Source organism: Gymnodraco acuticeps, unplaced genomic scaffold (genome assembly GCF_902827175.1).
Source record: "Gymnodraco acuticeps unplaced genomic scaffold, fGymAcu1.1, whole genome shotgun sequence".
Classification (NCBI taxonomy): Eukaryota; Metazoa; Chordata; class Actinopteri; order Perciformes; family Bathydraconidae; genus Gymnodraco; species Gymnodraco acuticeps.
In genome coordinates this window covers 841,109-866,129 of record NW_022989937.1, presented here as the reverse complement: position 1 = coordinate 866,129, position 25,021 = coordinate 841,109, and the positions used below count along the sequence as shown (strand labels likewise).

The following is a 25,021-nucleotide window of genomic DNA, read 5'->3' as shown; positions in this document are numbered from 1 at the left end:
CAATTCATGTTCTATGGATTGTGTTTTTATAAATATATTATTAACTAGTACTTATTACTACTATTGCTTAGTTTTATACCCCGTTTATCTAGGCCCTTTTTGTATCTTATTTTTATGTAAATATGTCACCGTGGGACTGCGAGAAACGGTATTTCAAGATTTCTGTATGTATAACACATGTAGAAATGTTGACAATAAAGCTGACTTTGACTTTGATTATTAAGTACTCTGATACAGTGTTAATATCTCTGTTATGTAACTCAGCAACCCTGGGCTGCACCAACAGGGTGTAAATCAGGTGGTTGGGTGGACTGATAACATGCTCTTGAGATTAACACCAGGAAAACAGAGGAAATACTCTTTGGCTCACCGTCTGACTCCCATACAGTCCCCATTTTAATTCATACTGAAAAAAAACAAGCAGGTACTTTCCTACAAATATGGGTGTAATGATTCTACAGTATTGCAATACTACTTGGTACAAGTGTTTGTCGACTGCTTTCAAATCAAAACTGCTCCACCAGCGGAAAATCTGCTCAAAGATTGTTGGTCAACCCTTTCAGAGACTTTATGAGTCAGCATACCATAATAACCTAGTGAGGCTGTCCAACAACATCATCTCAGACCCAAACCATGTGCTGAACAGAGAATATGAATTATTGAAATATTATCGGAGATACAGAGTCCCTCGTTTTAATAAAGTCAAACTGAAGCACTCCTTTGTGCACCGCAGTCAATCCTAACAGTAAAGACACAGAGTTAAATCACAGCTCAAATGCAAAGGGTCTTTTTTGTTATGTTGTCCTTATTAATGTTGCAAATGGAGCTGCTGTGAAGCAAGTCTAATTTCAGATTTGATCTGACCATTACAGTAATGTCGTATATTAACTTAAGATACTGCTGATGGTTTATAAAGCATTGAATGGTTTAGGCCCAAAATACATTTCTGACCTCCTGCTAAATTATGAACCATCCAGATCTCTCAGGTCTTCAGGGACTGGTCAGCTTTCTGTCCCCAGAGTCAGAACTAAACATGGTAAAGCAGCGTTCAGTTATTATGCTCCAAATATCTGGAACAAACTCCCAGAAACCTGCAGGTCCGCTGCAACTCTGACTACTTTTAAATCCAGGCTGAAGACTTTTCTTTTTGCCGCTGCTTTTAATTGAACTATTCCATAAACTGCACTGTCACTTTATTCATGTATTTTTTTATTTTAATGTTTATTTTATTATCTTTACTTTTTAATGACTGTTTTTAAATGCCATTTTCTTAATGTCTTTCATTTTTGTAAAGCACTTTGAATTGCCTTGTGTTGAAAGGTACTATATAAATAAACTTGCCTTGCCTTTCCTTGCCTTGCCAAGAGCAACACTTATAAACACACTTTTAAATTCAGTTGGATTCATATTGTGTGCCTTACTTTACGATTAGTCCCCGCCCATCTTAATGTTTGTGCAACAGTTTTTTCTGGCAGCGTTGTTTAAAACTCAAATCCAGGTTCTCTCTTCCTCACTCTCCAGTCAGGCAGTGTTTCTTTCTCTACTCCAAACTTTCTGACACTGAGAAATGGCTACAGCTGGAAAGGTAAGTACAATATTAAATCATGGAGTACTGTTATTTACTACTGAAAAGACATGTATTGAAGTAAGGTTGCATGTGCTGTAACCACATACTGAGGCTATTATTGAGAATCATTTTAAGATTGTAATGATCATAAAGATATTATTATCTGGATGGTTAGATTATACCAAACTGATACCTGGAAACTTCTTTCAGTGTGCTTCAATAACATCATGTGCAGTGTTAATGTAATTGTCTTTTCACATACATGTTTACTTTATTCAAACCGACTTAGAATGAGTTTTTTTTACTGCGAACACTATGTTAAATGAATTATATACTGTATTTCTCTTTCTGTACCCTCTGCCCCTGATATTGCATTTACTCGTCTGATATGTCACAGTCTGAAACTATCCAGACATATTTGCGCAACTGTGGATATTGGCAAGGATTAGAGGGTATGAAGCCAAACAAGATCATGATGGAAACCCAAGGATTTATTGGATGTGGACAGTGGAAGAAAAAAAAAACGTTACCAAGGGGACATTTTATTTACCAAGTGTGTTAACAGCTGTTTCACTAAGTGATACTTCACCAAACACATAATTGTTATGCTTGTATCAAAATACTGCCAAATAATTATGTGGTCTTTGAACTGTTTGATGTCATGTGACGTTTGCTTTTTCAGGAGCAACTGTATCAGAGAGATTAATACACTTATAATGTAATGTAATAAAGAAAGTTCAGCGGATATGTCAAATCCCTTGATAATGTAAGCAATGATGATCATTAGCATGGTGGCATATACATCTACTTGTTGCCTCTAGATGAGTGTTAACCTTGAAATATATTACAGAGGGAAGTAAGATTTCATATAATCCTCAACAATGCATGGGTGCAGTGCTTTAAGGGTGTCCGTAAACTGCCATAAATCCTTATTGCAAACAGGCAGCACCCAGTATGGGAGAGTTCATGCTGGTATCACTGTGCTGCAGGTCATCAAGTGCAAGGCAGCAGTGGCCTGGGAGCCCAACAAGCCTTTGGTGATGGAGGAGATTGAAGTAGCTCCGCCCAAGGCCAACGAGGTCCGCATCAAGGTGAGAGACACTTACCATCTACACAGCACAGACCTTACTCATTCATACACAGCGCATTGGCTGCATTTCATCAACACCATTCTATCCTGGGTAAGGCTAGTTGTAAACTAATACAAGTAAACAGGTTAGATGCTGTTTTACTAGAAATAAACTGATGTATATATTTCTCAAACAATTTCAATGACATGTTATTTTCAATATTAAAGGTCCCCTCTTATACACTTTTGCAACAATATATCATAGGTCTCAGATACATACAAATCATGTCTCTGAAGTGTTTGGCTCGTAATACCAAACAGATCATTGTAGCATGCCATATACCACTCTGTTTCAAAAGTGCTGATTCTGTGTCTGTAGCTTTAATGCTAATGAGCTGCTGCTGGCTACGTCCCTCTGAGAGATGATTGGTTTACAAAAAAATACAATGGTGGTCTAGGAGGAGATTTAAGTGATAAGGTGTTACCTTGGATGGTTATTGGCTTAAAGGTGGGGTAGGTAATTTTGGAGAAACCAGCTGGGCCCAGTCTCAGGTCGGTTAAATGAAATCCTTGCTTCCCTCACTTGCTCGTTTCCCTGCGTTTAGTCCTCCCACCAGGGAAGCATGGAGGGACGCAAGAGAGGCTTCTCAATTTCCCCTCCTCGACTCCTATCCTCGAGACTTAGTCCCGCCCACAGGAGATGCGAGCGGAGGACTGAGGAGGGGAACCGAGGAGAGAGGAGGGGAAGCAGCAGTTAGAGAAATGAGAACTCCTCATTTTAAAGAGACGTCCATTAATGATGACAGGAGGCACAGTAGCCCTCTGTCTGATGGACAGATGTGTTCATGACGACTTATATATATACAATTTAAAGTATGAGAGCACACATAATAACGTAACACAATCAGAGACTGGATATATCCCCCCCCCCTCTCTCTCTGGTCACTGAAATGGGGAATTGAAATTACGGGCCAAAAGTTGTATTTACAAGTATTAAAAGTAAGCAGACCAATTGAAACCCGTCTGTCCGCCGCATCTACAACACACACACCTACACACTGTACCACTCACACCTACAGCTCCTAAAGCATAATCAGGATACAGCCGTTGTGTATTTTATTATGTGAAGCAATAAATGGTCTTAGAAAAATATCGACTCTTTGTTTGTAGTTATCTACTAAACTAAAGCAAATAAAGAGAGTAGGCCTGTTATGAGTGATATCTATTATACACACTGCTCTGCTTTCTGCACGAACCTCACAGCTGTTCTCTCTGTAAACATCGCGTCGCGATGAAAGCAGTTTCTAAAATCATATCCAGGGGATGCACGCAGAGCTGTCATTGGCTGAGATAAGTCCGGCCGTACATCACGACTCCACCGTTCCCGGAAATGCATCCGCGGAGGAGCAGTGGAGGAACCAGGGTCGGCTCTAGAACAAATCGAATGGGGGGGCAATCATTTACCAAGGGGGGGCACACACTGCCGTCAACAACCAACACACAAACACCAACGCAACTTCAATTTCAAAAAACATGCTGTAAAGTCTATTGTCTTTCACACACATTGCAGGGGTGTAGTGCTATTGTATAGCGCACCTATGACTTGTGCATACATGCACGGTTGTGGCACGACCATCAAAACAGAAACATATAAGGACAGAGGGTGTCGTTTTCTCATACTGATATTCTGCACAAACTGTGCTGTTGTATTTGCTGTAAAGTGTCTTTACTGTAGGTTATTTTTTTATTATATGTACAGCACTTTGGCTCGACCAAAAATCGTTGAAAAATGTGCTATATAAATAAAACTTGATTTGATTTGATATGGACATAGGCCACCATATAAAAAGTGTGCAAATGTATTTAGTATCCTATCCATGTGAACATGTTTTAGGTGGAGGTGGACCTAACCTCCTCTAGGAGGGTCTGGGGGCATGCTCCCCCGGGAAGATTATTTTTAAAATATTGAAGTTAAATGCATCAATCTGGTGCACTTTGAAAGCAACATGAAGAGATCTATAGCCTACACTCAGCATCCATATGAAACAGAACTGTACACAGATTTACTTTTTCTTTATGGATATTTTACTAATCATTCCCCTTTTAAACTGTATTCTTGTGTTACTGTCCTATAGTATTTCATACCCGTTTTTCATTTATTCTCTCTTTAATAACTATAATGATCATATAAAGGTATTCCTCGAAAATACTTACATAAATGGTGACCAAACCGTTTGAGACCCACTGAGATAACTTACACTAAAGTGAACTATCTAAACACTGAGAGAGTCCTTACCTCACTGAGCTGAGGTTATACGATCCTCACAGTCTGACAGGAGAGGACTCTCCTCCACCTTGGTGTAGAAACTGAGGTTACCTACTGTAACCCAGCTTCTATGAGTATTGGCGCAGCCCTTTAAGGCTATCGCTATTGGGTTATCCCTCTGCGCCCCCGCGCAGCACTGAAACACTTGTAGTCCACGCCCACCCGCCAGGTGGGCCCCACCCTCGGGCCTCCTTCCGGTATAAATAGGAAGGGTGCCCGGCAATCTGCTCCCATACAATATAACTTTTCTTCAGCTATTCGTAGAGCCAGTGGGGCCCAGCGCTTAGAGGGCTGCACCAATACTCATAGAAGCTGAGTTACAGTAGGTAACCTCAGTTCTATTTCGTATATGGCTTCGCCCTCTAAGGCTATCGCTATTGGGTTAAGGGCAAAGCATGATGTAGTCTGCGCCCCACTGGGTCCGTCCAGCACTAGAAGCACAGACATACCTGCTTAATAACACCCCCCTGCCTGTTGTGCCATGCGTAATGGCACATCCCCGTCCCTGGAACATAGCAAAACATACCTATTTTCCTGACGGGGTGAAGGCTGGGAACAATACATACCGACCGCTGTGAGAAAGTAGAGACGAAGGTCCCACCTTGTCCTGCGATCATAGAGGGGGAACAGCCGCTCTCTCCGTGTCAGCCAGGTAGGAGAGCGCTCAGCTGGATCCCTGACGTCACTCACTCTGACCAGGCACTCCGTACGAAGTGTGTCAGAGGAAGGGGGACATCCCTCTCCTACGAGGGGAAAAAGGGCCGCTCTCTGTGTGCCGCGAGGCAGGAGAGAGGCGCACAGCTGGATCCCTGACGTCACTCACTCTGACAGGACACCCAGTACAGGGCGTGTCAGAGAGGAAAGGGAGACATCCCTCAAATCAAATTGAATAAATGAACAGGGGGAAGACCAAGATGCAGTCGTGCAAATATCTTCCACTGACATTCCTCTGCGCAACACCGAGGAGGAGGAAATTCCTCTGGTTGAGTGCGCTTTGATATTCTCCGGGGGCTCCACCCCAGAGGAGACATATGCCTGTGACACAGCCTCACACAGCCAGTGTGACAGCCGTTGTGTAGACAGAGGTTGCCCGATCGAGCGCTCTCTGTAATGCACAAACAGGCGCTGAGAACGGCGCAATGCCGCCGTGCGCGCCACATAGCAGGACAGCGCGCGCACCGGACAGAGGAGATGAGATGTTGCTTCTTCCTCCGACCTGTAAGGAGGGGGGAAGAAGCTAGCCAGGGTGATCACTCTTGACCTAAAAGAGTTGTGATGACCTTATAGGCATGAAGCCGGGTTAGGGCGTAAAACAGCTGAACTGCATCTCCATGGATCCGGAGACATGACGGAGCCACCGGGAGAGCAGACAGATCACCCTTTCCTCTGATAGAGCCAAAAGCAGTACTACTTTGGCTGAATACAGTTAAGGGGAACCTGATCAGGTTCAAATGGGGTTTTTCTTTAGTGCACGTAACACCAAAGCCAAATCCCACTGAGGCGCCAGTGTGCGTGACACCGGTCTGAGTCTCCATACTCCTCGCATACCACGGCTGCTGCGTTCTGCGAGCCCCTCGGTTAAATTCGCCGGGAATAACACTGTTCCTGGGATAACGGGAGTGTTTCTTGTATCCCATGGAACTGCTGGGGGGAGAGGCTTCTCTGTGATGTGCCGTAATGGTCGTCATGGTGACGTGCCACGCCTTCGCCGCTGCTGCCGGTGAAGCAAAAAGGCTGCGAGGGAGTTTCCACACGCTGCATTCCACTCTGTCTCTCATCATGAGGCACGTACACGCCCAGAGGATGAGAGGTGTGTGTATGCTGTCCACACGAGGCGTTATAACAGTGCTCGTGGATTTATTATCACCGTGTGTAAGGCATATCTGGGACAGAGGAATGCCTCGAGCTCTGCAGTTTATAAACCAATAGGTTAAAACAGCAGGCTTCTGCAGTGAATGAAGCACCTCTGGAGACTCCACCTGTGGGGGAGACCCAGGGGAATCCCCCCCCCCGTGACCAGCTGACGCTAATGCCGCGCAGCTGCGTCACGGAGAGGGCTGTGTGGGTTGTGACACGCCGGAGGAGAGCTGTCCGTTTCTCCACTCGCTGCCGCTAGAGCGCGCTCTGCTGCTGGCTGAGTTTTTAATTCCACTCCAGATAACGCCTCTGGTGGGGGCCCGTAGGCGCGGGACGGTGCCCTGGAGGCGCGGGCCGGTGCCCCAGCCGCCGCTGACGGACGAGTCTGACGCCTCGGCTGCTGTTGCTGCTGGTGTCTGTCCGTCTGCCGCTGTGGCCGGGTTGGCTGTTGCTGCTGCCGCTGGTGCCGCTGCTGCTTCACCGTTGGTTGGAGCCAGCCGACGTGCTGGCGGATATCCTCCGCCTGCTCCGATGCCGCCTTCATGTAATCCACCATGGCCAGGAACTGGGGCCCGAACAGCCCGTCCGAGCTGATCGGAGCGTCCAGTAACACCTTCCTGGCTGGCTCTGTGACCGCTGCCTGCTGTAACCAGAGGTGGCGCTGGATCTGTGTCATCCAGGCTGTGATCCTCGCCTGGGACACCGCCACGGCTGCGCACAGCGTGAGCGCCGTGCTGGCCGCCTTAGCGATCTCCTCCGCCTCCTCTGGAGCCACGGTGGTGGACCGTTCGACCAACGTCACCACCGAGTTGGTCAGCAATGCAATATTATTCGCCGCTGCCGACGCCTGGATCGCACACTGGTGCGCCCGGTCAGCCTGGTGGGCGACATACTGGTCCTTGGGGTCGGCCAACATAGGGCGCCGTCCGGCGACCAAGTTGGCCTGTCTAACCCCGAAAAACGCCGTTAAGCTCGGTTCCAGAGCGGGGGTGGTTGGAAAAACCTCGTCCGTGAACCCCTCCACCTTGATGAAGGGGACAAAGGTGGCCACTGGAGCCCTTAAGCTCCTCGGGTTCGCCGCTGCACCTTCCTGGTAACGCCTAATGGCGGGGAAGCGCGGCCAGATCGGATCAGTCCTGCCCGTCTGAACCCGGGAAAACACTCCCGCCATGTCATCCAGAGCCATCCTCTCCCGTACTCGGGGAACGGGGAGACCTCTGCATGCCGCTGCCTTGCCGATTATTTCCGGCAGCTCCAGCATGATGCCCCCCAATGCCGGTAGCGCCGTGGCCACGGAGAAGGGGACCACGTGCTCGACCGCCACCTCTTACTCTCACTCCGACCCTGTCTCCCCCGTCCGGGGAAGAGGGGGAAGGGGAGAGCCGCATGGTGAGCCATGGAGGGAAGCGGGGTAGGAGTCGTCCGACTCCTGCCCCCCACTCGCCTCCAGAAACAGGCTGTCTCTGTTCTGGATGGGCTCCTGCCCCCCCCAGACGTCTTCCTCACCCGCAGCAGCTAGAGCGTCCGCCCTTCGCTTCCTGTCGGATGAAGGGAGACGCACACAGTGAGGACATGCGACCTTCTGGCTGAGAGCCGCGTCCGCGTGCTCTGGCCCCAGACAGGCTGCGCATATCGGGTGCAAATCATAGCTCATAATGTACCCCGTATTGCACGAAGGACACATACGGACACACTCTTTGTTGCTCATGATCTTGCTTTTCTCGTGCTTCAGTAAACTGCTGGTTGCTGAAGAAAAGAGGGAGCAGATTGCCGGGAACCCTTCCTATTTATACCGGAAGGAGGCCCGAGAGTGGGGCCCACCTGGCGGGTGGGCGTGGACTACAAGTGTTTCAGTGCTGAGCGGGGGCGCAGAGGGATAACCCAATAGCGATTAGAGGGCGAAGCCATATACGAAATAGAACAGCCCTTTATATCCGTTAGCATAGCTAGCTAACCAGATGCTAACAACATTCCACGTTACCGCTCGCGAACTCACAAAATGCGCTCGTGCCACACACACACACAGAGCCGAGCTTAAATGAAACACAGAGACCCATGTACTTGTACTGTACTGTATATCATATTATTTTTGATGGCTTTACTGTATAATCAGTATAACAGATGAACAGATCGCCACTGGGCTTTCATCTAAACACACAGCCACGTAATGATAACAAAAAAAAGGTTGGGGGTCATTGGTCAAGCAACACACCAATCAGAGAGCAGCAGTGAGCACACCTCAGGCTGTGTTTTATATTTGTATTCTTTATTTCTGATGTATTTCACACAAAAAACCTTTAGTGGAAACGTTTTCACTTATATGATTAAAAAAAGAAAAAAACGGCAAAGTGGCAAGGCTTGCCCACCCTGCGTTGGGGGGGGCACAGTGACTCATTTGGGGGGGCATGGCCCGCGAATGACCCCCCATGACGCCGACCCTGGAAGGAACCATCAGTGTATCCTCGGTTATAGCTCCTCCAGAGAGCCTCCTCGACGCTCGATCCTCGTTCCTCAGTGTGCATTTAGAGAAATGAGATGTCCTTCAAAATGGCGCGCTGAAATTCATTTCCGGGTCACTACCAGAGGACCGAGGAGTCGAGGAGGGGAAATTTGAGTATTGAGAAGCCTCTAAGGAAACCACGAGAAGCAGGGAAATTAGTTTTAAGAGCAATGGGACGTCCTTTCCTCCGGAGCGTCACGTGAAGCGGCGTCCGTTTGTGATGATGCGGCACAGCTGTTCGTCTGACAGCAGCTCTGTCCCCGTTATTTTCACAAACACCGCCGCCACACATTTACTGACACAAACATTTGTATCATCTGTTGTAGACCCCAATAAATAAAATAAAATAAGAACTCATTCTAAAAAAATAAACGCCATTCTTAAAATGTAGGCTATAAACGAACAATAGTTGGATTAATATTGATTAGAGTGCACAATAGAAATACAATAATTGAGAGAAGAAAAAGAGATATGTTATCTATCAAAACCCAGTTAGATTAACATTCATTGGATTGCACACTTTGTTTGTTTTTGTGGATATGTAGCATATTAACATTTTAATAGCACTTAATGACTGACTGAATGGAAATGACAATAAATGAAAATGTAAAACGAAAAAAGCGATCATGAAAATGTTTCCAATAAATGAATAAAATGATTTTTGACCACTTTGTTGTTCAGGTATATCACATATTTGTAACTAAATTATACATGAATTGAAACAAAACACGGTATAAACTGAGGAGTGAGTCCCGTGAGTTTCATGTATTTTCTTCACTCCGCTGGGAAACGGCTCTCATGTCAAGAAGCATCAGATCAGAGAATGCGCTGCATCGTCCAATCAGTGAGCGATACACAGTAAGGGGCGGGGCTAGTATCTGAGGATTTCATCGGAGGATGGTCTGGTGGTTCCTCGGTTATCGCTCCTTCATTATCGCTCCTCGCTCCTCGATACTCGGTCCTCCGGCAGAAATAAGAGCCATGGGACGCTACTCAAGATGGCGCAGACAAATCAACTTCCGGTGAGACAGAGGACCGAGGAGCGAGGAAATGAAAATAGTCTACCTGAGACGGGGCCCAGGAGTGCGCGAGAATTTGAAAATACACAGCCGGAAAAAATCTGCCACTTCCTTACAGAGCCCCTCCTCCAACACACACGAACGCGCACATGACCAATGAGGGCACGAGATAAGTTTGTGCACAGATGGAAGGCTGACAGGCAGGTAGGCCATCCAGTTATTTTAGCCGGGCCGGCTAAAATGATTGGTCGTGCTTTTTACAGTACTAAGGCTTCCACAGATGAAATTTTTTTATGGATTTTTTGTCAAAGCACTTAAGATATTCATTGCTATCGGGATGTTAAGAGCATTCCATGGAATATAACAAAAAGTGTATTTCGAGCCGGTGGCCAAAATCTGATCAGCTGATTTTCAGACAGGTTTTTATATAGATGGATCAGGACAAACAGAGCAGGGTTTCCGTTAGCCGGTAATTACCGGTTTTTAGCTGGTAAAATATATTAAAAACCGGTAAATTCAAAACCTGCCGGTCAAAATGTCTGGTAATAATTAGGAAGGCTCCGATAGATCGGCCACCGGTCATTATCGGCCGATATTCACTCTTAATAGTTTGATCGGTGCTCTCTATAAAGAACGATCAGGAGAGCTGGATCTGATCGATATGGACATAAACGCGAGTGAAGTATAACCGGACACGCGAGAGAGAGATCAGATCAGCTGCTGAGTCAGACCGAGACAAGCAGCTCTGCATAATCACCTGAAGCCCCGCCCTCTGTTTAGCTGCATGAGAAACTGACGGGCTGTCAGGAGAGAGAGGGAGGGAGAGGGGAAAAGAGATGATCCGTTTCTCCCGTGTTATTATTCAAAGTTAATGTAAACTTTTGAATAATGTACGTTATCTACTACAAGTAGTTTGTTTGAATGTAATAATTATGTTGTTTGTTGTTTGTGGAATCATTTATTGAAAAATGGATCTGAATTTTTCGATCTGTTACGATGATAGACTGAAGCAATATAAAAATGAGCCCATTAACTGAGTTTTAAACTGAAGCATATCTGCTCATAGTCCGGTAATGACCTGCTAACGGAAACTCTGCTACACAACTCTTACTATTATTATTGAAATATGACCGGTAAGTTTCAAATTTGTCCTGTAAAATAAATTCTGCCCGGACATTTGACCGGCGAGAAAAAATCCTAGCGGAAACCCTGAAACAGAGACTACTTTCCGATTCTCTTAACACAGAAGGGACACATATTTATGTATAAGACATGAAAAAGTGGATTTTGCATAATAGGTGACCTTTAAGGGTTTCTTTTCTAAATATAAGAAAAACATGAATCATTTCAGATTTAAACATGCTATTATTTTAGACATGAACATGAATAAGGTGAAATTAGCTTAATAGCTAACACTTTGCTTGCACAAAACCTGTAACTCTACAAAATGTTGTTAGCTAAAGTAATGATCCTTGGCGGGTTTAACTGAAGTAAGGCCAAGTAAGCTTAGCTTATACCTCAGTTGAACTAGCTAGTCATGTTATTGTTGTTAGCACAGATAAACCATCCATCCATCCATCTTCTCCCGCTTATCCGTGGTCGGGTCGCAGGGGTAGCAGTTCCAGCAGAGAGCCCCAAACTTTCCTTTCTCTGGCCACATCAACCAGCTCTGACTGGGGGATCCCAAGGCGCTCCCAGGCCAGCGAAGAGATATAATCCCTCCACCTGGTCCTAGGTCTACCCCTTGGTCTCTTCCCAGCTGGACGTGCCTGGAACACCTCCCTGGGGAGGCGCCAAGGTGGCATCTTAACTGGGTGCCCGAACCACCTCAACTGGCTCCTTTCGACGCGAAGGAGGAGCGGTTCAACTCCGAGTCCCTTCCGGATGACCGAACTTCTCACCTTATCCCTAAGGGAGACACCAGCCACCCTGCGGAGAAAACCCATCTCGACCGCTTGTATCCGCGATCTCGTTCTTTCGGTCATGACCCATCCTTCATGACCATAGGTGAGGGTAGGAACGAAAATGGCCCGGTAGACAGAGAGCTTTGCCTTCTGGCTCAGCTCCCTTTTCGTCACAACGGTGCGGTAAAGCGACTGCAGTACCGCTCCCGCTGCTCCGATTCTCCGGCCCATCTCACACTCCATTGTTCCCTCACTCGAGAACAAGACTCCGAGATACTTGAACTCCTTCACTTGGGGTAAGGACTCATTACCTACTTGGAGTGGACAGTCCATCGGTTTCCTGCTGAGAACCATGGCCTCAGATTTGGACGTGCTGATCCTCATCCCAGCCGCTTCACACTCGGTTGCAGGGCTGGACTGGGACAGCAAATCGGCCCTGGCATTTAGACCCAGACCGGCCCAAATCCATAAAACAAACGAATAGTAGCGGTTCCTGACAAGAAGAATAACTCAGTCTAATTTAAAAAACGCTATTATTATCCTTTTTACGTACCAGGGGCAAACAAAACTAATACATACCACAAGTATGTGTAACTATCAATCATTAGACATTAGACCTTTAAACCCTCTCACAAAGCGAACAGTGACCGAGCACTAATAGGGGGGTCTGGGGGGGTATGCCCACATAAATTACAAAAGTACACAACTAGCAAGATATATATACTGTATATATATATATATACTGTACACACAAAGTAACTTATATACTAGACTGAAATAACTCAAATGAATGCTTGTTGTGGAGAGGGGCACTATGTCCAGCGTCCATTCCTCGGGGTAGGAGTTTGTGTGTGTGTGTGTGTGTGTGTGTGTGTGTGTGTCTGTTTGCATGTAGTTGGGGGGCTTTGGGAGAGTCAAAAAGGATGCTCTTTTAAGCAGAAATCATACTTTCCTAATAAAAGGATGAGCTCCAAAAAGTTACCGTGGTCCACGTGTTGTAAACTAGCATATATGCTCCCTCATTCTCCACCTGCCTGTAGCTTAGCCCCCTCTTCCTAAGCTCTTTCACCACATCCACCACACGCTCCAAAACCTGACGTCTCTTTCGGACCTGTTCCCTATGAGCAGACATCTGACTGCCAGCAAACATGCTTTCGATGTCTGCTTTAGAGCACCGTAAGAAAAAAGCTTGAGCACAGGTTGAATGTATAATGCTCTTTTCGTGCTCCTCTGTACGCTGGTGTGCGTGCCTCCAATCTGACATTCCAGTTATAAATGTTCCAGTGTCAGTCCTCTTCCCAAATGCCAGACATACAAAACAAAACAACATATGACGTCCCTTGCAATATGTAAGCCACTTTCTACTGGTGTCATCTTTACAGGTGAATACCTTCTGCACAACTGTATTTCTGGTATGTTGTTGTGGGTGCTGTTCTAAAAACATCTGTAACATAGATGGCTCGGGGCGGGCAAAGTAATCTATGTCCTCCTGCTCTTTGCTCTCCTCACTCTCGCTGACACTCTCCTCCTCTGGGGATGCTACCTGGCTCAACACAATGATACAGAATTAATGGATTCCCTGATAGAGGTCCATACAAATAGGCATTGACATAACAATACCACACAGTTAATGGTCAAAACTACATGTGTGCCTCCATTTTATATTTATTTCTATATTATTCATATATTGTCAATCAAAACTACTACAAAAAGCTGACTATAAACATTTGTTTCAGGTCCCAAAATACCACTGTTGCCCTTATAACCAAATAAGTAAATAAACTAAACAAAACAAGCTGCCAGCTGACAGTAATTGTTCATGAATGGTGGTTAACAAAATAATGACATTCTTTCAATGAGAGTCAATCAGAGTCCCATTAAGCTATATTTTAACTTGCCAGGGAAAACCTAAAAAAAGCCAGCTTACTAGCTTGTAGGCTAACGAATGTTAGCGGTCGGACCTTCCTAAGTGGCAAAAACAGTAGCGTATACCATCCACAGGTGACCTTTGACCTTTGGAGCTTTGTTACATTTCAAGCCGTAACCTTTGACATTAGGAGCAGCAGAGGCATCAATCTGCATCTTCTCTCCGAGCCGTTTCTAATGAGAGCAAGCTCAAAGCGGTCGGACCTTCCTTTGTGCCGTAAAGGGCACCATACGGCATTACAACGTGACCTCTGACCTCAGTTTTGACCTTCTCGGAGGTCGCAGGGTCCCCATATTTTGCAAGCGGGTTCCACACAAGTTAAACAACACACTCTCAAAGGCTCGGAGCGCCAAGCACATGTTTTGAATTTTTTTCAATTTGACCTCTCTTCTTCAGCACTAGCCTCTCAGACTCTTCGCGGCAGTCAGGATTATGTGAGTAATTTGACATTTTATTGAAAAAAAAATTCTGGGTGGATTTAAGTTTCCATACTTCAGATTCCTGATCTGGGCCCTATTTAGAGGCATCCTGTGAAAAATCATCTCTTTAGCCCTTTCCAAAGACCTTTAAACAGATCTCAACCTCATGGGAAGTGGGACCCCATATTGATGTATGGACACCCGGAAGTGGGACCCCATATTGATTGGTGTATACCATTCATGGGAAGTGGGACCTCATATTGATGTATGGACACCCGGAAGTGGGATCCCATATTGATCTGTGGACACCCCTACATGGGAAGTGGGATGCCATATTGATCTGTGGACACCCATACATGGGAAGTGGGATGCCATATTGATGGATGGACACCCCCCCCACGGGAAGTGGGACACCATATTGATGTATGGACACCCCTACATGGTAAGTGGGATGCCATATTGATCTGTGGACACCCCTACATGGGAAGTGGGATGCCATATTGATCTGTGGACACCCCCCCACGGGAAGTAGGACACCATATTGATGTGTGGACACCCCCTTGCCCCCCCCCCCCCCCCCCCCCCCCCCCCCCCATGACTATAGCGCCACCGAGGGTCCGATACACGCACCCACCATGGCAGCATCCCACTTCAGGAGTCGTACACTGGTAGTGGACACCAAACTGCCCTGGTTGTCCCTTAACCTAATATGGTGTCCCACGGCCTGGGTATCCCAATGAGAAAACGGCCCAAAAAAGGCCATATCTGCTACCCGCGAGTTCTCCTCCCTCTCCCCACTCACGCTGATCTCTCTTCCTCTCATCATCTTCCTCACCACCAATATCGGCCACGGGTGCTGAAGATGGACCTGCACCTGTACTAAATATGTCGGTTATTTTGACACAAGCGGCAGCATCAGCACGAAGGGCCTGCTTTTTTCTTGCCCGCAATTTTTCTGCTCCCCCTTTTCGCTTGGCCTTCGTCTTCGCCTTTTCCATTTCTAACTATTTTTTCTCGAAAAAAAGGCAGTTTGGCTTCAACGGCCGGCTCACCTCCTGGGGGCGTGATATAATGATGCACACCGAGCGGCCCAAAGGGGGAGGTGATTAAAGATTTGATTGGGCCGGCCCAGTGTCAATTACTAAAAACATTTAAACAGAGGGCCAATCTACCCAATCTACCCGTCTTATGGGTCGGGACTTCAGAAAAAAAAAAAGGCCCAAAAGGCACGTCGGCCCACCGGGAAAATGCCCGGTATGCCAGATGGCCAGTCCAGCCCTGCTCGGTTGCGAACAGATTCAGTGAGTGCTGAAGATCGCAGACCGATGAAGCCATTATAACCACATCATCTGCTAAAAGCAGTGGTGCAATCCTTAGTCCACCAAACTGCAGACCCCCTCCCCCACGACTACGCCTCAAAATCCGATCCATGTATATTACAAACAGGATTGGTGACAAAGTGCAGCCCTGGCGGAGGCCAACCCTCACCGGAAATGGGTCCGACTTACAGCCGAGGACCCGGACACAGCTCCCGCTTTGGGAGTACAGAGATTGGATGGCCCTGAGTAGAGACCCCTCACCCCATACTCCCGCAGCACCTCCCACAGTAACTCCCTGGGAACTCGGTCATACGCCTTCTCCAAGTCTACAAAACACATGTAGACCGGATAAGCGTACTCCCAGGCCTCCTCCAGGATCCTTGCGAGAGTAAACAGCTGATCCATCGTTACACGACCAGGACGGAATCCGCATTGTTCCTCCTCAATCTGAGGTTCGACAATCGGCCTGACCCTCCTTTCGAGTACCTTAGAGTAAACTTTCCCGGGGAGGCTGAGTAGTGTGATGCCTCTGTAATTGGCACACACCCTCTGATCCCCCTTTTTGAAAAGGGGAACCACCACCCCGGTCTGCCACTCCTTCGGTATTGTTTCCGACTTCCAGCGGAGTTGTCGGGTTCAGGAGTTCCTCAAAGTGTTCCTTCCAATGCCCTAACACTCCATCAGTTGAGGTCAACAACGTCCCATCCTTACTGTACACAGTTTGGATGGTTCCCTGCTTCCCCCTCCTGAGGTGTCGGACAGTTTTCCAGAACAACTTTGGTGCCGCCCGAAAGTCCTTTTCCATGTCTTCTCCGAACTTCTCCCACACCCGCTGCTTTGCCTCGGCCACAGCTGAGGCTGCTGCCCTTCGGGTCTGTCGGTACCTTGCAACTGCCTCGGGAGTCCCCCGGGATAGCAAATCCCTGAAGGCCTCCTTCTTCAGTCGGATGGCTTCCCTGACCACCGGTGTCCACCAGGAGGTTCGAGGGTTACCGCCCCTTGAGGCACCTAAGACCTTGAGACCACAGCTCCCCGCCGCGGCTTCGGCAATAGAGGTTTTGAACACCGACGACTATGGTTCAATGTCCCCAACCTCCACAGGAATGTCCGAAAAGCTCCGCCGGAGGTGTGAGTTGAAGGCCTCCTGAACTTGGGCCTCCTCCAGACGTTCCCAGTTCACCCGAACTACACGTTTGGGCTTACCAGGTCTATCCAGAGGCTTCCCCCGCCACTCGACCCAACTCACCACCAGATGGTGATCAGTTGACAACTCCGCCCCTCTCTTTACCCGAGTGTCCAAACCATACGGCCTCAGGTCCAATGATACGATAACGAAATCGATCATGGACCTTCTGCCTAGGGTGCTCTGGTACCACGTACACTTATGAGCATCCTTATGTTCGAACATGGTGTTTGTTATGGCCAATCCATGACTAGCACAGAAGTCCAGTAACAAACCACCACTCCGGTTCAGATCAGGGGGGCCGTTCCTCCCAATCACGCCCCTCCAAGTGTCTCCATCATTGCCCACATGTGCGTTGAAGTCTCCCAGCAAGATTAAAGAGTCCCCTTCAGGAGCCCCATACAAGACTCTTTCCAGGGACTCCAAGAAGGCCGTATACTCTGAACTGCTGTTTGGTGCATAAGCACATACAACAGTCAGAGTTCCCCCCCCCCCATAACCCGCAGGCGTAGGGAGGCGACCCTCTCGTCCACTGGGGTAAACTCCAACAACGAAGCACCCAACCGGGGATTTGTGAGTATCCCCACACCCGCCCGGCGCCTCACACCTTGAGCAACTCCGGAGAAGAATATAGTCCAACCCCTATCCAGAAGTAAGGTTCCAGAGCCGACGCTGTGCGTAAAGGTGAGCCCAACCAGATCCAGCTGGTAACACTCCACCTCCCGCACAAGCTCCGGCTCCTTCCCCCCCAGAGAGGTGACGTTCCACGTCCCCAAAGCCAGCTTCTGTCGCCCGGGTCTGGTCCGTCGAAACCCTCTGCTTTCACTGCCACCCTTCTGGCAGCGCACCCGACACCATCGGTGTTTCCCGTAGGTGGTGGGCCCGCGGGATGGAGAGGCGGAGGTGTTGCCCACATTGCCTTTTCGGGCTGTGCCCGGCAAGCCCAGCCACCAGACGCTCGCTGACGAGTCCTCCTTCTGGGCCTGGCTCTAGAAGGACCCCCCGGCTTCCTCCGGGCTGGGTATCCTCACTTCTTTGTTGTTCTTTCATGAGGTATTTTGAACCAATCTTAGTCTGGCACAGATAAACACACCATTAATTCCATTTATGAAACATTTAAGGTTTCAACATGATATTATGTTCGACATGAGCATTAGTAATGTAACATTAGGTTAACAGCTAGTTCAATTTTACAAAACGTTGTAACCCTGCAAAATGTTATTAGCTAACGTAAAGCTACTTGACTAGCTTAACTGAAATAGAAGCTAAACTTAATTGGTTTCTATTTCAGTTAAGATAGCCAGACATGTTAATGTTGTTGGTTCAGATAAACACACAATGTAATTCATTTCATATCACTGTTGGTTTTGGAAAGCACATTTTTTTAATTGTCTCTGGCCAGATTGTGGCAACAGGTGTGTGCCACACCGACCTGTACCATCTGTTTGAGAGTATGCATAAAGATGGCTTCCCAGCAGTCCTCGGCCATGAGGGAGCCGGCATCGTAGAGAGTGTCGGGCCTGGAGTCACTGAATTTAAAACAGGTCAGTTAAAGCGAACAACCTCAACAACCTTAATTTGTCCACCAGCTTGTGTTTTTTTCTCCATTGGAAGTTTTTGCAGAAATGTTATCATCAACACTAAGGCATATTTTTGGACTACCAATTGTTTTTGAATTACAGGAGACAAGGTCATTCCTCTGTTCATCTCCCAGTGCAGAGAATGTCGCTTCTGTAAGAGTCCCAAAACCAACCAGTGTGAGAAAGGATGGTGAGCTCATCTCTATCTTCTTATGTCTTTACTTTATAAATTCAGGAGGTAGTCATAAGGTTGCAGACCCATTTCAGGAATATTAACATTGCATGCAGTATGTATCTACATATGGCTTATTGGTCACTATGTCAGTAACGCGTCTTTAGTTGTTGTGTGCAGATGACACCGTTTGGGTCTTTGGTTTTTATACTATCGGTCACTTTGCTCATGTGAAAAAACGTTTTGTTCCACACTGATAGAACAGGTTCCATGAAAACATTTAGTCTCAGGTTGTATTTTCATTTTAAGAAATTCTCTATTCAGGGCTGCTGATCGTTATGATGTGATGTCAGTCGAAGACTCCAGGTTTACCTGCAAGGGCAAGAAGGTGCTGCAGTTTATGGGGACCAGCACTTTCTCTGAGTACACTGTGGTTAACCAGATGGCTGTGGCTAAGATCGACCCTGCTGCCCCTCTGGACAAAGTCTGTCTCCTTGGCTGTGGAATATCTACAGGATATGGAGCAGCAGTTAATACTGCTAAGGTATGTATTTTGATTGTTGGGGGCAAATCTAAGAAGAATTCTCTGGGGCTGAGCAGAGAAGCGAATACATAAGTACCAAAAACTGAATCTCGTCGAATTGCTACCAAAAGTCTCTTTGCCCCTGATGTTAACATGCCTACATTTACAGGAGAAATAAACATGCTTACAACCTGGTACAAAAAATGTGTATAGTTACTGTATCTATAGCTAATTTCCCTGTTCAGGACATTTGTCCATGGGCATTATGAGGGCGGCGGCTACTTTGAATGACAGATGGGTGCCGTATAATGTTGCTAGCAACTAGCTGTCTTCTCTGCTGTGTCACCTGGGTACACCTCAATGTAATCAATGATGCCCATTTATACGGTTTTAAGAAATAAATCAGTAAAACAGTGTTGACAAAGTCTGGTACATTTAGGTGGAACCAGGCTCTACATGTGCTGTGTTCGGCCTGGGAGCCGTGGGTTTGGCTGCAGTTATGGGATGCAAGGCTGCAGGAGCCAAGAGGATCATCGCTGTTGACATCAATCCAGAGAAGGCTGAGAAGGCCAAGGTGTTCGGGGCGACCGACTTTGTGAACCCCAAGGATCACAGTAAACCCATCAGCCAAGTTCTGTTTGAGATGACTGACGGAGGAGTGGACTTCTCCCTGGAATGTGTCGGGAATGTTGGAGTCATGGTGAGGCACATCAAATATATGTACATTCATTGACAAAAGCTTGTTATATTAAAGTTTTCTAACTACTGCCGAGCTTTTTTCAATGTTCAGAAGACACTGGACTGCAAAGCCTGCTGAGCGCTTCCCTGAAGGTGGTGAAGCAAACTTGCTTGGGATTAGGAAGAGGAAGGGGATCTGTTCATCAACATACGCAACACCCGTTTCTCGCAGTTACTTAACAGCTTCACATGACCCTGGTAGATGCAGTCATCAAACCATGATATGATGGTTCATGCCATGGCCAAGAAAGAGGCTTTAGCCCTTGCCTTGTTTCATCCCTCCTTTTTTGGAAAGAGGGTGACAGGAGCAGTGTTCGGTCATGCTGTTATATGCAGAAAAAGATGGTTGATGGTGGCCAAAAATTGTACCATCCCCCAGTTCAGGGTCAAGTGGTTAGGGTTCCCTAACCCAAATGCTGGTGCCGGAAGAGCAGGCTAAATCCCCTCCCCAATGCAGGTTGATGCCACCATTAGAGTGTAAGATAGATCAGTTAGTGGCCAACTTGAGCCATTCCTGAGATAATGCCAAGTGGTGAATGTCTCTTCCCCACAATGGTAACTGGACTTGCTTTTATATTGTGCCTTTCTAGTCTTTCGACCACCATGACAACTTTTACCCATTCACACACCCACTCATATAATCAGTGATGCCATACAAGCTGCCACAGTGAAGAGTGTTTACAACTTGTTTTTTAGACATTTACAAGGTTAGGCCATGGCTCAACCGAGTTTAGAAACAAACTACCTGGACAGGACTTTCAATCATTGGGATACAGTCCACTGGTGTGCCAGTCCTGTGTGAGCTATAACGAAGCTTTTTTGTCTTTCACTGCTTGCTGAAGAGTTTAGCCCAGGGGTGGGGAACCTTTTTCCTCTCAAGGGCCATTTCAATTTTTTCAACATCCTCCGAGGGCCATTCAAATTATTGACCTCTGCTTAAAAATGCTAAAATTCATTAATTTGGCCTTTCTTTCATGCTGTGCAAAGAAAAAGCAACCTCTTAATCCAGATATCTTACCATGACTCGCTTATAGACACACAAGATGTGTGTAAATGTATTTAGTTTCCTATCCATGTGCACATGATTTCAGTTGGGGGGGACCTAACCTCCTCTAGGGGGGTCCAGGGGCATGCTTCCCCGGGAAGATTTATTTTTTAAATGTTGAAGTTAAAAGCATCAATCTGGTGCACTTTGAGAGAAACATTAGGAGCTCTATGGATACATCTCTCAACACCCAGATGAAACAGAACTGTAAGCAGATTTATTTTTCTTTATGGATATTTTACAAATCACTCCCCTTTCAAACTGTATTCTTGTTTATTAATAACCAGTGTTGTGCTAGTTACTGAAAACCAGTAACTAGTTACCATTACTAGTTACTTCATTGCAACTGATTACTTACACCAAAAAGTAATGCGTTACTGTAAAAAGTAACTTTTTAGTTACTTAAAAAAAGGGCTCCCATTAATGCCCTTATAGCCTTCATTTCAGTACTGTTATTACATTGGAGAATAATACAATCTGTTGATCAACTTGACATGCATTATATGCAATCTGGATTGCATCGATATTAGCTGGCTTTCCATTTTTGTATATTCTTTCTCCAGGTAGTTGGAAAAAGTGTTCCGTCCCATATGCCGTGTGCCGCCCGGACATGGTATCATGCTAACTAGCTCCCTGAAAGCGGGTGACTCCACTGTAGCAATAGCCTGCATGTGTTCTACAACATACCGTGCAATGGCTTTATCGACTTTTCCCTGGCTAGCAGTCCCTTGGTTAAAATCCAACCGCTGTTGCTTAGGTGGAGGTGGAGTGGCGTCGGCTGAGTCTGGGTCTGTGCCGGTCTTAGTTACTAGCTTCGTCCCATGTCGCATGTTGTTTTTGCAGATGTTTTAAGAGATTTGAATTACTGGTTTGGGCAGTAGATAGGCTCTTTGACCCGCCAGGAGGGCACAACTTACATTTAACAGAAACTTTATTTTCTTTGTGCTCGACAAAAGTGAAATAGTGAGAATATCTCCAGGTGGAGAAACTAGACTTGGGCTCCGCCGCCGCCATTCGATAGTCTTGTTAGTAAACAACACAAACACGTCCACAGCCCGTCTCCGCATGTGACGCAGGAAGTATTAAAGTACATTTACTCAAGTACTGTACTTAAGTAGCCTACAGTTCTCATCTCTGTTCGCCTGGCTGTAGACTATATAAAAAAACTAACGCAGTAACGGAGTAACGCACCATGTAGTAACGGTAACTGAGTTACTGAATTTAAAAAGCAATGCGTTAGAGTAGCCTACTAGTTACTGCCAAAAATTACGGCGTTACAGTAACGCGTTACTTTGTAACGTGTTAGTCCCAACACTGTTAATAACAACTTTTTTTTACTGTCATATAGTATTTTATACCTGTTTACTTTATTCTCTTATTTTTGTTATAACTATAATGATCATATAAAGATGTGCCTTTACCTCACTGGTAGTAGAAAAAGCTTCTTATATTCGTTAGCTCTCTTAAAGAGCACCTTCGGGGGAGAGCATTGCAAAACTGGCCCCGGTAATGGTACAAATCTCAACCTGTCGTTCAATGGACAGCTTCCCCCCCCCATCTATGTATATACTCGCATTTTAGACTCTGTTACTAACTGTATATCTGTAGACTTGGTATGTCTTAAATGTCCGGTTAGGATGTATTAGAACGAAATCTAAAATGAAAATTGTAAATAAGCAATCTGTATGTAAAAAACCACCTGTATGTAAATTGTAAATAAGCCATCTGTATGTCAAATATGTCTTATATGTCTTAAATGACATGATGAATTGGAAATGGGGGACCCTGATGTAAACAAGACGAAAGTCTTTCTCTGGTCTGCATCCCCTTAACAATTGTATGTTTTGAGCTGTACTGTACTGTACCCAATATACAAGCTGTTAATAAACTTTTCAATCAATCAATCAATCAGCATAGCTAGCTAACCAGATGCTAATAACAACAAAGTTATTGACTGTATGATCAGTATGACAGATGAACAGATCGCCACTGGGCTAACAACTAAAGACATGCGGCATGTGTACGGCTCCTTATGGGTACTGCAATTTGTGAAGTCCCGGCCCGGAGCCGTTCTGGTGCTCTCCGTCAGATTTGCACCCCTGTCAGACGAGACATACTGTATACCACGTGATGACACGTTAGGCTCGTGTTGTGTTCAAGGACCCTGACCTTGGCCAGGAAAAACAGGCACTCGCTTGTTTAATTTTTTTGCGGTCTAGATTTCTTACACATTTTTCTTTTTTGCGTGTGTTTATAAATTACCTTGAGGGCCGTACCAAATGGTCTCGCGGGCCGTATACGGCCCGGGGGCCGGAGGTTCCCCACCCCTGGTTTAGCCAATAGATTCCAGTAGAGGGCTCTACCAGTGCTAATATGACTAGGTTTACAATATCATAATCTGTGTTTCTTGTTCTAGCGCAATGCTTTGGAGTCTTGTGTGAAAGGTTGGGGTGTCAGCGTTCTGGTTGGCTGGACAGACTTGTACGACGTTGCTGCCCGACCCATTCAGCTCATCGCTGGACGCACATGGAAGGGTTCTCTGTTTGGAGGTCAGACGCCTGTCCATCAAATATGACCATCCCGACTAACTATTGACACTACTGTCACTATCACATTGATTTTTGATTGGTTGTTCATCTCTAGAGGGTGTGTCTTAATAGTAATAAAGTAATGTGAGCCAGTGAGTCAAATTACCATTGGTAAGGCCTGAATCATTTTCTTGTTGACAGGTAACCAAGGCTTTTCTTGTTTGTATGGGCTGTTATTAGCCGGTAGAATTACTGGAAATTAAATCCCCTCATTTAATCTCCACTACCTGTGCTGTGATAGTTCTCATATGGCTTCATACTTGATAACGCAATCGTTCAGCCATTATTACTATTGAGACAAGATCAAATGTGCTTCCAAATGTGTTTGTTCTCTATGGCTCAGGATTTAAGAGTAAGGATGGCGTGCCTCAGATGGTCAAAGGCTACCTGGACAAGAAGGTGAAGCTGGATGAGTTCATCACCCACAACATGACCCTGGCCCAGGTCAATGATGCCATTGAACTGATGAAGCAAGGCAAATGGTAGGTTTACACTTATTTCTGTACTTTTGCAATCCTTCAGGATTTACCTCTAATTTTGTTTTTTTCGCTCCACAGCATCCGGACAGTCCTGAGTGTCTCTCCACAATAAGAAAACTATGTTGCTTTCACTAAATGTACACACAAATCATGTAATGACCTGCAGCCCAAAAAACTATAATCAAATCACTACTTGAGATTGAATAAAAATCATATTATTGACATTTATTTTCTCTTGTCTTTTTTCGCATATATGGTATTGAAGTAATCCATAAGCAACAGAGGGTAATTGGGTAATTCCTTTTTAGGGATCTTGACACAATATTCATACACACAATACAATTCAGATAATAGGATTATGTATCAAATGATGCACAGTATACATGCAATATGTATACAGACCATATCAATGTGTAATGAACAGATCACAGGCAATGGTGTTACATTATTATAAGAATACAAACAAAGGTTGTTAAAAACTGCAAACCGTTGCCCATGTAGCCACCGGAGCCTTTGTTCTCAGTGGCTGCTGCCACGTGGCCTCCACACACCGCCAGATGTGAAACAAAGGCCGACGCAGGCGGCTCACCGGCCTCGGTGGCAGCGGTGAGGGGAGCGGCAAGCCTGCACGCTCCGCCGCAATAGTCATCACTGCCGGGAAGTCCTCTCGCGCAGACCTGTGCTGTTGGCCTTCCTGGCGGTCGCTGGAAATATCAGACGACGAGGTGTCGCCATCGTCGTCCCTCTACCCGACGCACGGACCCGCCCGGTCCGCTGGAATGGCGAACACGAAGGGCACTCACTCC

The 25,021-nt window shown here is 46.2% G+C and overlaps 1 protein-coding gene across 1 annotated transcript; it reads left to right on the top strand.

The window, feature by feature from the left end:
* Window positions 1–1,476: 1,476 nt before the first annotated feature.
* LOC117542399 (alcohol dehydrogenase 1) lies at window positions 1,477–24,443 on the top strand. Its single transcript, XM_034210057.1, has 9 exons — window positions 1,477–1,585; window positions 2,557–2,658; window positions 18,493–18,634; window positions 18,773–18,860; window positions 19,167–19,386; window positions 19,805–20,065; window positions 23,565–23,697; window positions 24,080–24,218; window positions 24,294–24,443. The coding sequence occupies exons 1-9, from the start codon at window positions 1,568–1,570 to the stop codon at window positions 24,325–24,327; spliced, it is 1,137 nt and encodes a 378-aa protein (XP_034065948.1). The 5' UTR covers window positions 1,477–1,567; the 3' UTR covers window positions 24,328–24,443.
* Window positions 24,444–25,021: the final 578 nt, after the last annotated feature.